Genomic DNA, 15497 nt, shown 5'->3' with positions numbered 1-15497 from the left:
GACCATGGGGACCTGTGATTGTTGATCCCCCCTTTGTGCCACGGGATCCAGTGCGGCACGGGGCTGCCACATGTCCAGGCTCTGAGGCCCAGCTGTGCCACCGCTCCGGGACAGAGGGAAATGTAGTTCTGGCTGAGCTTGTGGCACCTGGGCACGCTGTGTGGGGGTGACACCAAGAGGCAGTCGTACTTTTCCAGCCTCAGGGCACCAGGTGGATGTCCTCTGAGCGCAGCACTTTGTAAACCACCCAGTAGAAGATATTGAAGAGCAGGAAGGTGAAGGGGAAGACGGCTCGGGAGACGGTGTCGATGCGCTTGGCGCGGTCGATGTAGCGCCTGCGGAGGCTCTCTCCCTCCCGCAGCACGGCCGCGGCTCCCGGGGGGCTGAACGCTCCGGGGCCCTCCCCAGCCGCCTCCCTGGGCTGCAGGCAGGGGCCCAGCCCGTAGCCTCGCAGGTAGAAGCGGCTCTCGCGGCTGAGCTCTTCCTCCTGCCGAGGGAAAGGCCGTCAGACAGGGCACGGCGGTGCTGGTGCTGCGGGGTGAAGCTGCGCGTCCTGCACGCCCCTGGTGCTGGGTGCTGGGTGCTGGGTGCTGGGTGCTGGGTGCCCGTGCCAGGCTGGGCGCTCTGTCACACAGCACAGCCATGCAGGCAGAGCTGGCAGTGCTGTCTGTGCACAGCGTAGGGCTGAGCAGCGAGCCCCTGCCTTCTCGTCCAGCATGTGTTCAGGGTGCATCCAAAGGCAGCCCGACCCTGGCAGCCCGACACATCCCCCCAGCTTCCTCCCAGCTCCGGCAGCCAGAGGGATGGGAGGTGAACTGGTGGAAGGGGGCACGTAGGGGTGCAGGGTGCATTTGGTGCAGGGAGCTGAGGTGTGCAGGCACTGCTGTGAGTGTGCTGTGCTTGCTGTGGGGTGGAAGTGTGACTGTGATGGTGAATAGGAGGGGACAGGCAGCTTGCTGGGGCAGAGCAGGGCAGGGATGCAGGAACCTGGCTACCACCAGGACTTGCAGGGCACCCCGGTCCCTCCAAGAACCCAAGCTCTCATTTCTCCCCATGGCTGCTTGGCAGAGATTGCCTGGGGCAGCACAGGAGGGAGGCTGAGAGAGCTGGACTCCTTGCTGGTCTCTCTGCCCTTGTTCACCCTCTCTCTCCTCTTGCTGGCAGAGGGCTGCAGAGGGGGCGACGTGCCCACGGAGTTGCATGTTCATGATCAAGGCTGCAAAACTGCCGTGAGAGTGGCTGGCCGCAGCCCAGTGCCATTGTTCAGGGCACTGATTGGGTGCCTCAGGGGCTGGCCAGCAGTGCCTGTCCTCCTCCCCATCGACAGCTGTGCACTGTGAGCCACTTGCCTTGTTTTAGCCTTGGAGAGGGTTATGTGTGCAGAGATGTGATGAGGGACGGGCATGTGCAAGCACAGGCTGCACATCTGGCTTTTTGCTGAGCCCCTGGACTCATTTGGTCTCTGTGGCTCAGCTCAGTTCCCCTCTGCCTTTGTTGGTGTTGTATCTGGCTGTGGTGGGTCCTTTCTTCCAAAGCCTGCTGCAGGTCAGTGCCTCACTTGGTGTCTGGGACACCATCTCTGGCTGGCACTGCCCTCCAGGACACAGGGGCTGGTTGCTGAGGTCAGCCCCTGCAGGCACTCGGCTGGCACGGGGGCTCTCATGCAGAGAGTTTGTACCCTGGCATCTTTATTTAACTCAGCAATCCACAGGCTAAGCAAGATTTTACAGTGGGAAGAGCAGCAGTGGCTCAGATTGCTGAGGTTAGTTCTCATTTGCAGTACAGTTTTATTTCCCTGCCTCAGGCTGAGTGCCTGCAGCCCCTCTGGATGGGGGGACCTGGGTGCTTTGTGTGCTCTGGGGACCAGCAGTTGCTCCCCCAGCCCAGGGTTCCTGAGCCTGGATTTGGGTGGTCTGTGGGAGGGATTTGCCCTCAGGCTGTGAAACCCGGGCTTTGCTTTCTCAGGCACAGGAGCTGTGTGTAGCAGGGCTCTGCTCCCATCTCTGACTGAGCAGCACCCCGGGGTGCTCCTGGCTGCATCCAGTGCTGTGCCAGCAGCACCCCGGGGTGCTCTGCAGCCTCCACCTCAGGGCAGCGGCACTTTGGTCCTTGGGTTGGACAGAGCCTCTCCCTCCCTGCCCTAGGTGGGTGTTGCTCTCCAGGAGTCATCTATGAAAGGCAGGGCGCAAAGATGCCTCTCCTGGCATCCAAGGGCTGATGATGGTGTAGAGGAGGTGGGGGTGACCAGGCCTGATCTCCTCCCTGGAGCTGTGGTTGATTCCCTGCATCTCCCCAACATTCTGGGAACTTGCCCTGCCCCACACTTCTCCCTATGCCTCAAGCTGCAAGGTGCTCGTGTGCCCTGAGCAGCTGCCTGTGCAGGAGTGACTGCAGGCGGCTGGGAGTGCCTCGAACCTGCCTGCAGGGAGGCAGAGCCCTCACCCTGCCAGAGGTGTGGGCATGGCTGGGGAGCCCAGGAGCAGCCATCAGTCAGCCTCAGCATCACTCAGCCTCAGCAAAGGGGACTGTGCCGGTGCTGCTGTACTAAAGGGGAACCCAAGGCATGGAGTGGGGGTGTCCACAGGGAAATCTGCTCCATTCCCATCCCTCTCTCAACACTTCTGAGCCCAGGCATCGGCAGCCACACCCTACGGGCACACACTCTGTGCAAATCACTAGCCTGCTTCTTCCACAGGCCCTTGCTGCCCCCCAGGGCTGCTCCTGAGGGCTCCTTTGGGGAGGGGAGGGTGAGGCTGGCTGGGGAAGCACGGGGGGCTGCCGCAGGGTCGTGCTTTACCCGGGAGCTGGAGAGCTGCGAGAGCGTCGCGTAGGTGTGCTCGCTGCTGTGCCGGCTGCTCGGCTGCCGCGGGGACTCCAGGCTGGCCGTGCTGCTGCTCAGGCCCTTGTGGCATCCAGCAGTGCGCACCAAACAGAAACAGGACAGCGGGTGACCCGGGGCAGCGGCTCTGGGTGCCAGGATGGGGGTGGGGGGAGATCGGGGCTCTGTGTGGTGGGGGAACGAGCCCCCCCAGTGTGCCCTGGCACTGGGAACTGTCTTCAGCACATGCCGAAGGGATTTGGTTGTATGGGATGCTGTGAGCCTGTGTGGTGTGTGTGTGTTTGTGTGTGTGTGTGTGTGTGTACTCGTGTCTTCCATGGAGATCTGGTGCCTCACAGACTCTTTAAAATGAGAGTGGGGCAGCCACATGCTGACCCCAAGCTTCTTGCAGGCCTGATGCCTGTGTTGCTGGGCTGACAGAGGGGAGGATTATATCCATGAGTGAGAGATTCTGCCTCTCCAGATCCTTCTGTGCTCCCATCTGCAGCCCAGACCTGTCCCTGGGTGCCACCAGGTCCCTCCCTGACACAGCAGTGAGTCCCTGTCACAGCTAAGGAGCCCAGCTTTGGGGCTGCAAGCAAGGGGAAAGGCTGGTTTCCCCCATCCTCACTGTTTATTTTTCTGCATTTTTAGAGGAAGCAGAGCCTGAGGATGTCCCAGCAGGAGAAGGACAGCACCCTAAGCAGGGCCTGAAGCACCCATGGGTGCTGAGCAGTGTTCTGCAGTGCCCGTGGGTCCCTGGGGTGCCAGAGGAGCCATCTGCGGCTATGGAACACTGCCCTGCCCTGGGGGCTGCTGAGAGACTGTCCCTGCAGCCCTGGGGTGTCCCCTCAGGGGCTGAGGACGAGCAGATGTCACGAGAGGGGGGGACTCACCATCCTCTGCCGTCGCTGGCGGCGGCGCAGGCGCATGAACTCCTTGTGCTGGCGCGAGACAAAGTTGACGGCTGCGTACTCCAGCAAGGCGGCGAAGACGAAGAGCAGGCACACGGCCATCCAGATGTCAATGGCCTTCACATAGGACACCTGCCAGGGTGACAGGGGGCTCAGGGACCCACTGCCCCCCACCTGGCTCGTCCCCCCCACTGCCAGCTTCATCCCGCTGCCAGGAAGCTGGGAGCCCTCTCAGCTTGGGCACACGGGCTAGAGCAGCCAGCGTTTCCCCTCAGCACGTGTGGTGCCCCAGCTGATGAGGCTCCAAAGCCAAGGCATGCCCAGGGAAAGGCTGCCCCTGCCCCTGGGGTGCTGCCCAGCAGGCAGGCAGCACTGACCTTGGGCAGGGAGGCGCGGGAGCCGGCGCTCTGCGTGGTCATGGTGAGCACCGTGGTGATGCCCAAGCCCACCCGGGCCGGTGCCGCATCCATGTTGATCCAGAAGGAGACCCAGGAGAGGATGACAATGAGTAGGCTGGGGATGTACATCTGGATCAGGTAGTAACCCATCTGCCTCTCCAGGTGGAACTTCACCTCGATGCAGGTGAACTTGCCTGCAGGGAAAGAGGGCCCCAGTGGGCGAGAGGGACCCCTGGGCCATGGGAGGGGGTGGCAGCAGGTCCCTGGGGTGCTCACCTGTGTTGTAGTACTTGGTGCAGTAGCCCAGGTCCTTCTCATCCCTGAGGATGAACTGTGGGAGTGTCAAGCCCTCTGCCACCTGCACGGCCTCCTGCTCCTCCAGCCACTCGAAGATGAGGTCGTTCATGGTGTATCCAACTGGAGGGGATGTAGGGAGCCATGGGATGGGGACATGTACCCTGTTCAACCCCACCCTGAACAACTGCTTTTTCCTGCTCATGTCCCTCAGAAAAAGTGAGCTGCCAGCTTTTGGGATGGCATGGAATGGGAGGGGATGGGATGGGAAGAAGGAAATGAAGCACAGCTTGAACTACCCGAGGTACTCACAACTCTCCAGCTGCATGGTGCATGTCTGGATGTCCATGGGGAAGTTCTTGAGGTCCATGGGGCAGGACAGGATCAGCGTCAGCCTGAGGAGGCAGAGGAAAGGAGGGAGTTGTTGGAGCTGGGGCAGTCAGTGGGGAAAAGTTGCCACACAGAAGGCAAGAGGAAAGCTTTCCCTCCCCATGCAGGCACTGCACCAGAGGGGAAGGTTCTACCTAATGCTGTAGAGCACGTTGCCATTCTTGAAGATGCGCAGGAGCTTGTTGTCGGTGGTGACCTCGTGGAAATTGGCCCCTTTCTCGTTGGCAAAGAACAGGTCTGGTTTCCAGATGGAGTCGAGCATGGAGGGGTCGAGGTCGAGGGAGTCATCAGGGTACTCCCGGTAAGCCAGGCGGGGGTCGTTCCACTGCTGCCGCAGGAACACGTTCACCCGGTAGTCCTGGGACAGGGAGCACCTCGTCAGTGAGAGCACCCCGTGGTGCCCAGGGAGGAGGAGGAGGCGGAGGAGGGGGGAGGAGGTAGAAGGGGCTGCTTCCATTGAGGCTCAACCCTGCTGTTGCTGCGTGCCTGCCGCTAATAAAGCAGGGAGCAGGGGCAGCTCCGGAGCCTTCCCATGCTGTTGGGAGCCAGGGGAAATTAAAAAGCCAAGGCCACAGCAGCTGAGAGAAGGAGGAGGAGGTAGAAGACCAGTGACTGCTGCCTGCAGCATTCTGCACATGGCTCTGCAGGCCTGTTGATAGTATTAAAGCTTTTGCAGAAGCACAAATTGGAATTTTTTTTGCCCTGGGACTTCCTCTGAGGTGTTCCTCAGGCACCCAAGGAGGTTCAGGATGGCAGGGGCTAACATCCATCTGCCCCACTGTGACCCTCTTGGGGGCTCTTTCTTCCAGCTCAGGCACAGGGAATGTGACCCACATAGCCAAGCTTGTGTTAGCTGACCCCAGCAAAGCCACAGCCATGTGCTATGGCTTTGCCTGTCCCCACTGCACTGCCAGGGATGGCTCCAGAGAAGGAGTCGCAGGAGCCCCTGTAAGCACAGCCATGGGCACTGGGACCCACACGCTCCCCAGCACAGCCACTGCCAGCCCCGAGGCACTGGGAGAGGCTGGCCAAACCCTCACCATGGTGGTCTCGGTGACAGAGCCAAAGCTGTTGATGAAGATGTTGCACGTCACGTTGACAGGCGGACCTGGAAAACAGCGTGAGCCTCCTCTTGCCGCCGGCTGCTGAGACACGTGCGGGCACACGCGGGGACACCGGCTCTGGCTGCATGCCTGAAGGCATACAGGCGTCCCCTCCTGCTGGGGCCACCCCCGGGGTTGGGGGTGACCCCAGCACGCCCGTGCTGCCAGGCAAATCGAGCACACAGGGCTGGCAGGAGCAGCCGGGACTCTGGGCAGGGTGTTGGGACAGGGATGTGGGTCAGGCTCCTGCCCCAAAGCCCCTGGGTCTGGGCAGCCCTAAGCATGGATCTGCCAGGTTTGGAGCCCTCACTTCTTCCCTCTTACCTTTGAAGTTGGGCCGAATGCGGGCGTCATACCCTGAGGTTCGTCCCATGAGCTTGTCCAGGAAATCAGAGGGTGACATGGGCTGGGGTGGGTTTCGGGAACCAGCTTTAATCTCCTCCCGCCCTGAGACCAGCCTGTGGGGCAGGGGAGGAGGTTAAAGCTGCCGCCTGCTGGCACCAGGGGTCTGCAGGCACATTTTAGCCTCCCCTGGGGACACTCAGCTGCCAGGGCAGGCGGCTGTGCCTGTGCTGCATCCACTCCAGTGCCTGGTCAGCATGGTGGGGGGATCCCTTCCTTCTGCTGGGACCCTGGTGGCTTTTCCCCTCACCTGAAACAGCCTGAGTGCCACATGCCCACATTTTGCCTGTCCCTGCTCCACCACGTGCCTTGGCATGGGGTTGGGGCCAGTGTCTCCTGGCTCTAGGGCTGTGGTGGGGACAGGGCACAACCAGTGCTGGAGGGGAAAGCAGGGAAGCTCCTTCTCAGGTTCCACCTACAGCTCCAGCTTGAGTTGCTGAGCAAACAATCACCCAGTGCCTGTCAGGGACTCACGGCCTGTGGGGGCTGGGGACACAATGGCCCTGCCTGAGTGAGGACTGTCCAGCTGGGTTCTGACAGCCTGCCAGGGGCCAGGGAGATGTGGCAGGAGAGGAGCAGCAAAGCCCACCTCCACACCAGCCATGGTGATGTGCTCTCCCACACAGCGCTCTGAATGACGATGGAGATTTATTTAAACTGACTCTGGAGGGGATATTTTTGTGAATGCATCTTAGCCTGCCAGCTTCTCTTCTCCCGTCAGTCTATAATGATAATTTCAAGGAACAATGCGAGAGATGTTCACTCACCACATTGCCAGGCATGTGGCTGTGATGGAGAGGAATTAGCCAGAGATCTCTGGACACAAAGGGAGCTTTGAGCATGATGCTGGTGCTGCTGTGTGATGCCTTATAACTCCACCAGGTCTGTGCCCAGGTGGATCTCACTCCTGCTTGGAGCTACAGCCCAAGCACTACAAGGAGAGAATGATGCTGGGAACCCTGAGGTCCTTCTTCCTACCTCTTTTCAAAGGGGTGAGATTCATCCTAGAGGGGTTTATGTGCACCTTACCAGCTAGAAATGGCCAGAACCAAAATGTTCCAGTGGGGCAGGTTTTCTTTTAATTCGAGAAGGGCAGCAGAGAGTACCTGAGATTCGTCCTGATCAAGAGCAAAAGGCTGGGAGAAATTCCCCACCAGGAGCTGCACGAGCAAGGTGTGGTGCCTTTGGGAGGAGGGCTGCAAGAGGCCAGGCTAACAAGGAGTTAAGTAAAGCTTCTGCCTACCACACAGCTCCGAACCGTGTCCTCCTCAGCAGGAGAGGACAGTGAGGGTTCTCCCATGGAGCACGTGGGAGGGAGGCTCCCGGGTTCCCTTGGCCGGTTGCTCCTTGAAGAGGCTCAGATAACAGAGCCACAGCAGATCTGCAGCCCCGGGGATGCTCAGACCTGCGTGGGGGATGCCAAAATGCCCAGAGTGCAGCCACTTCCCACGGCAGCCCTGGCAGGGGAATGTAGCCCTCGGGCACAGCCCCTGCCGTGAGCACTGTCTGCCCTGGGGGCTCTGCCCCGACCCCGGGCTGGGCACCGCAGGGCCCTGGAGCTCAGCACCTCTGTGGAGCCAGTGGATGGCAGGGCTGAAAACGCTGATGTCTGCCTAAAAACGCTGCCCTGAGACAAGCAGTTTCTGCACGTGAAGCAATTCTGGTTTACCCCTCCCTGCCATAAATGTTGCAAATCCCTCCATGCCGCTCCAGCCATACTGGCAGAGTGCTGGGAGGGGGACTGGAGTCCTGCAGCCCCCCACCCCTCCCTTCCTGATCCCCTCTCCCCTGCATCCCACCTTGTCCCAGATAACACCCAAGGTGGACAGAGATGGAAAAAGGGACCTGGGGGCTTTAGATCTTCCACGCAAGTGGGCCAAGAGTTGTTCCCGCACCCACAGGACCTGGGGCACCCACCCACTGTCCCGAGCGACCCAGGGTCTGCGTCAGGGTCCGTCCTGAGATCTCCTTCCCCCGACACCATGAGCCAGGAGAGGATCTGGACATGTCAGGGGCTTTGCAGCACCAGGGAAGGAGCTGCCTGGGCTATCGCCCTTTCTCTCATGGTGGCAAGATTCTCCTGCTGGCCCGGGGAACCCTGGGGGGCTGCTGGGGACAGGCAGGGTCTGGCTGTGTGCAGTGGGGGACAGGAGGGGGAAGGCTGCTGGGTCCCCGGGGTGCTGGGTCAGGGTCCTGGGGAATGGGGAGCGAGGCCAGATTTGCGGGAGGTCCAGAAAGGAGCTGGGAGCGTTCTGTCCGGGGCATCAGGCCGCGGAGACAGGTCCGGATTGGGGGTCGGGATAAGGATCCGGGACTCGTCTGGGTCTGAAGGGGGATGCCCAGGTCCCGCAGAAGAGATCTGTCTCCGAGAGGGGGTGATGCCCGGGTGCCGGAGGGGAATCGCGGCTCCCGGGGGATGGGGTCCGGTGGCCAGGGGAGCAGTTCGGAGAGCAGCGGTCCCGCAGCCCCGCGCAGCACCGAGCACCCGCGCCGTGCGCTCACCTGAGCGGGCCGCGCCGGGGCAGGAGGCAGCCGAGGAGGAGGAGGAGAAGGAAGGCGAGGGCACCGGCCCGGAGCGCGCCCATCCCGCCGCAGCCCGCAGCCCCGCCGCCCCGGGCGCACGGGCATGACCCGGCCGGCGGCGGCGGCGTCCCCGCTCCCGCTCCCGCCGCACCGGGGCCGCTGCCGCCGCCGCTGCCGCCGCCCCCCGCCCAGTCCCGCTCCTCATAGTCCGGGCGCCCGCTGCGGGGTGGGCGCCGGCCGGCTGCGGGCCCCGGGAGCCGGGCGGAGCTTCGCCCGCCGCGGCGGGGAGGAGGCGGGCGCGGCGGTGGGGGGCTCCGTCCCCGTGCCCGCCTCCTCCCCGTCCCCTCGGGGCCTTCTGCCCCGGCCCGGGCCGGCCCGGAGCCCGCGTCCCCCGTAGGGGCTCCTGGGCGCGGGGAGGGAGCGGCCCCTGCGGGGTCTGGGGGGGTCTCGGGGGGCACCGGGGTCGGTGCTGGCTGGGTCTCGGGATGCGCCGGGGTTGAGGAATGTGGCAGCGCCGATGGATGCGCGAGGGACGCTCGGAGGACGAGAACCGTCCCGGGATCAGAGGACGTGCGGGGCTGAGGGATGTGCGGGGACCGAGGGCTGTGCAGGGGCTGAGGGATGTCCCGGAGGAACGGCCCGTCGGATGGGGGGGAGCGCCTGGGGAACGCCGGGCTCCTAAACCCTTCTGCCTGGCCTTGGGGCCGCAGCTCGGGTCCCTCCTGCTGGGAGCCTGCGCTTGCCTTTCCCAGAGGCTCCGCGGATGGACGGGACTGTCCTGGGTGAGCTCCTTGGAGAACACAAGACCGACAGTCATGTCTGCGTGATGCGGGAGCTGCAGCGCCTGCCAGGGAGAGGGAAACCAAGGCAGAGGGAGGGGATCAGCCTGTTAACCAGAGCCTGGGCTGGGACTCGGGCTGCTCGGCTGCCTTTGCCCTGTCCCCTGAGGCCACCCGGCCAAGCCGCAGAGTCGCCTCTGGTCCGAGGCAATCTGTGATTAATTTGCAAGGAAGTAAATAGTATTTAAAAAAGATAAAAGCGCAGAATAAATGATTCCTGGCAGATATGTCAGTCAGGTTTCTGTTCACTCTGCTGTGGCTGGCTCATCTCATTTATTTGTATTAATTGCAGCCTGGTAATGGCTGGGAGCTGCTGTTCAAAGCCATTGCTGCAGGGGTCCACAGAGGAGGATCTCAGCGGGGAAGGAGAGCACGGTGCCCCCTGTGCCTGCTCTCCCCAGGGCAAGCGAGGGGCTGCCCAGGACCTGGAGAGCTCCAAAGGCTTTGCTGAGGGAGGGCAGTGTGGGTGAGAGCTGTGTGAAGCTGGCCCGGGGTGCTGGTCCAGCACAGGGCACAGGGGGCTGGTGGCCAGTGGGCACTTGGCCCGAGGTGGTGTGCAGGGGTCCTCATCCCCACTGAGCAGCACCAGGAGCTGCGAGAAGTCTCCTCTGATTACCGTTGCCATTAATGTTTGCGGTGCCGCGGTGCCGGGAGGGGCAGGGCGCAGCGGGGAGCCCCAGGGAGCAGAGCAAACACACACTGTGTGACAGCTCCTCTCCAGGCACCGTCCAGCTAAACAGACCTGACACAGTCGGGAGGAGGGCAGCCAGTGCGCCCTCTCTGCTCTCTGGGGAAACTGAGGCACAGGCACGGTGTCCCTGCAGCAGCTGAGGATGGTCAGAGCGGCTGTGGGGCCAGCGTGTCAGGATGCCACGAGCATGGGAGCTCAAGGTAAGCAGCTCCAAGCCATGGGTGCACATGCTGTGGTCAGCAGGGCGCTAGGGCCGCGCTAACAAGGCTCTTGGAGAGGCTGGTGAGGCCAACGTGGCTCCCTGGTGGGCAGCACGGTGGGGGACGCTGCAGCCACAGCCCTCCTGCCCGCCTTGCAGCTCTGCAGACAGCCAGCACCGCGAGGAGTGCTGAAAACAAGCTCTGAGCAAATGAAGGCAGCGAGCATCCCATCAGGAGGGCGCAGGCAGTGCTGATTCGCTGCTGCCTGGGTCGGGGGATGGAGCGGGAGCTGCACAAACAGAGAGTGCCCAGGGGATCCCAGGATGGTGCCTCATCCTGAGCAGGGCATTTTTGGGAGTGACAAGGATAGGCTTATGCCCCATGTCCCTCGAATCAAAGCATGAGGTGGTTTTTCTGCAAACAGTCAGGACTCCAGCCAGCAGGGAGCTGTCAGCGTTGGGCTCCAGGCATCCACCACCAGGCTGCCCTGGGGCTGCTCTCCCCAGAGGCAGCAAGGCTGGCAGGGGGCAAAGACCCCACTGTGATCCAGTGGCTGCCAGGCTGGTGCAGCCCCCAGGGGGATCCCCTGTCCCTGCCCCAAAGCTGTCCCTGTCACTGTGCCAGGCTCTGCTGACAGGAGACAGGCGGGCAGCAGAGACTGGGCTTGCTCAGGTGGGCAGAAAAGTGGGGTATCTTTTTATCCTTTCCCTCCACTGTCTCAGAGTTCACATCAAACTGCTTCTTTGAGGCCCTTCCCTGCCTCAAATCTGCCTGGCTCCAGAGCCTGGAGAAGGGCTGTGCCAATCCACACTGCCCCAGCCCCTCTCTGCTGCTCAGCCCTGCATTGCCACATCTATAGATTGAATCCTGTCTGATAAATGAAACCCTGAGGTGTATTTGCAGACAACACCATTACAAGGTGGGGGTGAGTCATTCAACCCCTTGAAAACAGGTTTGGGCTTTTTTCCAGAGAAAAAAGGTTCAGGTGCTTAAGCTCAGTCTCAGGATCAAGACCAGCTCTGTGCTATTTGTGTTGGGGGCTGAGGGGAGAGGAAGGACAGCAGGCAAAGGAGGGCACTTTGCTCTTCATGTAGGACTACAAAGTCATCCTGCTGCTTCCCACTCATCCTTGGTCCCTCCTTTGGAGTGAGCACAGATTTGCCTTTGCCCTGGAGCCGGGAAGATCTGAAGCATCAGGAGGGACAGAAGCTTCAGGTGGGCACAGGTTTGTGGTGGGCTTTGAGGACCCTGCTCCAGCAGACCTCCAGCAGGCTTGGAGGGTCAGTCGCTCTGGGCAGGGCTTGGGAGCAGCTTAGAGGCAGCTCCTGGTTTGGGGGCATTGCTTGCTCTGCACCCTTCAGCCCCAGCCCCAGTGAAGGGCTGGACAGGGTAGGAGCCCTGCAATTCATCAGGCACAGAGTCTGATGCTCTGGGAGGCTGTGCTTGCTGTAATTAGAACGCACCACATCACAGGCACCTCCATCCTGTCTCCTCATTCTCTCCCAATTTCCTCCCCCTCTCCCAAGGCTCCCAGCCAGCCCAGCCACCTCTGGACATCTCCCTGTCACTTTTTTCCCAGGACTGGGGTTTTCTTTTGCAGAAAGCAAGGTGTGAAATAAGAGCTGCTGCGTGCAGAGGGCTCTGCCAGCGTGCCAGGGCTGCTGTGCATTCTCTGGACCAACTGCTTAAATGCTTAATGAGCCCTAGGGAGCAAAGCAGTCCTTGTGAAAGATTCAGGTTCTCTGTTGCCTTCAGTTTAGGGCCATGTCAGCTCTCCTTTCCCTTTTTTAATCCTCTGACAAGTGAAAGTAGGGACAGCAGGCACAGTCTCATCACTGTTTCTGAGGAAAGCAGCAAAACAAACAGGAAAACCCCACGTGCCTGCACCGGGGGAGAGAACATCCCCTCCACCCTGGGGGGACACTCAGGCACACTCCCCCAAAGCAAACATTTTGAGGCATTTAATGGGGTGTGAAATTAATGCTGGAGAAAACACATCCTGGTGGGTGGCTGTGCAGTGCTGCCAGCCTGCAGCTCCCCACGGCTGCCTGGTGTGAGCCCAGCTTGGACACTGTGCTCTCATGTAATGTCACTGCTTTTCCAGTGTGCTCCCTGCCTTTCCCTGCAGAAGCTGTGTAATAGGCTGTGGGTGCTTTCCTTTCCCAGCAGGAGCAAAAATCATCTCGTTGCAACAACCAGTGAAGGGATGAGCAGCTGTAGTGGTGTTTTGGTGGAGGGACTGGGCCCCACGGGCACCAGAGCCCAAACATGCCCCTGTTCCTTAGCAGCACAAACAGGCTCTGGGTTCAGGTGTAGCCAGCAGAGGGACAGGGCAGGATGTCCCTCTCTGTGGCCTGGAAGGTCACAGGTAGTGGGGATGTTTGGGGCTGCTCCTAAAGGAAGGTGGCACCGTGGTGTAGGAGGAGGGGACAGGTGGCCCTGGGGACCCCAGTGGGGGCTTGGTGTTTATGTGGCAGTGCCAGCAGGGCCCAGTGCCTCACCAAGCAGGGCAGGGTGACCCAGAGAGGATTGCAAGGTGAACTGAGACACTGGTCCCAACTCCAGCAAATGTTGCTCTATGATTTTGTGGCACTTTTCCAGGCTAAAAATACCCCTGCTGCTGGTGCTGGGGTGGGCAGTGCGTGCAGCCTGGGAAGGGATGCTCTGTGCTGGGGGACTGGCCAAGGGCAGCTGCACCATCCAGCTGGGCTGGCCCTGCCAGCAGTCCCAGGGCTGCCCCTCCAGCTCTGTGAGCAGCCAGGCACAGAGGTCACCTCTCCTCTCGCTCCAAGTGACCTGGCACCTCTCTCCAGAGCTGTGCCAGATGCAGCTGCTCATCCATCAGTCCCCAAAATGCTGTGTGGGGACAGAGCATCCTCAGTGAGCGCTCTGAGCTGTGCTTCAGGCCAGCACTGGCTTCTCTGCTGATCCCAGAGGGTCCCTTGGGCTCCTCTGGGGGCTCCTCAGGGGTGGGATGCTGTAACTGGGCTCATTTTCCCAACGAGGTGCAGTGAGGTGAGGCCTGAGGACTCAGCCCATCACTGTGGTTGTGGGGCTGCTGCATGGGCTAAGGAAACGTGTCCTCAGACCCTCCATACAGCTGTGGGGGGACATCACTGGGCTGAGAGGGCACTTCCCTGTCCCTGAGTGTCCGAGCTGCTGGGTTTGGGACACCAGGCTGGGTGGCTGGAGGGGGCAGGGCTGAGGAGCCTCTGTGAAGCTTGGATGCAATCCCAGCGTGGCAGGATCCAGCTGGGCCAGCCCCATCCCACCCAGTGCCCCCCTGGCCATGGGGAGCAGCTCAGTCCTGCCCCTCTGTGCCCTTCCAGGCAGATCACTCAGAGCACCCTGGAACCCTGAGCCCCTTCCCTGCAGGCTGGAGGCCTTTCAGCTGTTCTGAAAGCCATCAAAGAAAGGAGAGTCCAGTGCTTGTTCTTCAAAACCATCCCCTCATCAACAGGTGCTTATCCTCATCTGACATATTTCTGGTATTTTGTGGCAGGTTCTCAAGGAATTATTTTGTGTACATCCCACCCATCACATCCAGCCAAGTGAGTGCCACGCTGGCCTGAGGACATGGACTGGATGGTGCAGACTTTCCTTTGCCCATCCATGGGCTGCAGACCTCGTGTCTCTGGCCCTGGTGCTGCTGTGGCCTGGGAGGTCACAGGCTGCAGGGATGTTTGGGGCTGCTCCTAAAGGAAGGTGGCACCGTGGTGTAGGAGGAGGGGACAGGTGGCCCTGGGGACCCCAGTGGGGGCTTGGTGTTTATGTGGCAGTGCCAGCAGGGCCCAGTGCCTCACCAAGCAGGGCAGGGTGACCCAGAGAGGATTGCAAGGTGAACTGAGACACTGGACCCAGCTCCAGCTGCTCTGGGGGGACCCTGTGGGTTGTGTTTGCAGACAGAGCAAGAGAGGAGGGAGCTGCAGGCAGAGGGGAGGCTGGAGCAATGGCACTGCCTGATCCTGTGACCTTGGCAAGCCAGCAGGATGAACAGGGAGATTTAATTTAGATAAGTGTCAAGCAAGACTCTTTGGGACAGCAGTGAAGCCTGGCAGAGATCCCAAAACCCCCAGAGGACACCTCGCTTCCCCAGGGTGCTGGCCTGACCCTGCTCTGGCTGCCTCCAGCACTTCCAATGTCTCTGGAGAAAATCCATGGGACTCTGACACTGCAGGACCCTCAGCCCTGACCTCTGCCTTCCCCTCAGGCACTGCAGCTCTGCCCTGCCCGAGCAGGGGAAGGAGGAGCTGCTGTGCCAGACCAGTGCCTCAGCAAGGCTGGGCTGAGGGTGGCACTGGGGCAGTGGGGACAGGGCCAGCGTGGCCCCCAGCCCCCTCCCCATTTGGGGTGCCCAGCTCTGTGCATGCTTGGCCACGGTTGCCATGGTGATGCACATCTCTCCCTGCAGCAGGAGCGCTGGGGTTTGATGAGCTCTGTTCACTGTTCTGCCTTCCACAGCTCCCCTGCCCTCAGCCCCAGCAGTCTCCAAGCAGGAGAGCAGGAGGAGATCACCAGGAGCAGAGCACGGGCTTGTGCTGGGTGCCATTCCCTGCAGGCTGCCTGCCCCACCTCACTGGATGGGACTGCTTTTGGGTTTGCCTTCAACTAGAGACCCCCAGGAGGGACAAGTTTGGAAAATGGAATATTACACATCAGGTGGCAAGTGCAGGGAAGGAAGAATAAGAAAGAATAAGGAAGAATAAGAAAGAATAAGGAAGAATAAGAGAGAATAAGAAAGAATAAGGAAGAATAAGGAAGAATAAGGAAGAATAAGGAAGAATAAGGAAGAATAAGGAAGAATAAGGAAGAATAAGAAAGAATAACCAGGCCCTGTGCCTTGTGCCTCTGGTGCTCCCCTCCACCCCCAGCATGACCTCTGTGGTGGAGATTGAGGATTTATTCAGATACAAATCCTCCCACTG

The 15497-nt window shown here is 60.9% G+C and overlaps 1 protein-coding gene across 2 annotated transcripts; it reads right to left on the bottom strand.

Annotated features, from left to right (window-relative positions):
• Nucleotides 1-199: 199 nt before the first annotated feature.
• LOC132333730 (glycine receptor subunit alpha-4) lies at nt 200-8904 on the bottom strand. Of its 2 annotated transcripts, XM_059859114.1 has the most exons (10): nt 8822-8904; nt 6242-6375; nt 5855-5922; nt 4949-5172; nt 4737-4819; nt 4407-4547; nt 4110-4324; nt 3715-3864; nt 2798-2902; nt 200-487 (listed from the first exon to the last, which is right to left on the bottom strand). In XM_059859114.1, the coding sequence occupies exons 1-10, from the start codon at nt 8902-8904 to the stop codon at nt 200-202; spliced, it is 1491 nt and encodes a 496-aa protein (XP_059715097.1). The 2 variants fall into 2 exon arrangements, with proteins under 2 accessions (XP_059715097.1, XP_059715098.1); XM_059859115.1 differs by lacking the exons at nt 2798-2902; nt 8822-8904 and having other exon boundaries at nt 6242-6335.
• Nucleotides 8905-15497: the final 6593 nt, after the last annotated feature.

Source organism: Haemorhous mexicanus, chromosome 14, assembly GCF_027477595.1.
Source record: "Haemorhous mexicanus isolate bHaeMex1 chromosome 14, bHaeMex1.pri, whole genome shotgun sequence".
NCBI classification, from domain to species: Eukaryota; Metazoa; Chordata; class Aves; order Passeriformes; family Fringillidae; genus Haemorhous; species Haemorhous mexicanus.
This window is presented reverse-complemented; position numbering and strand designations above follow the sequence as displayed.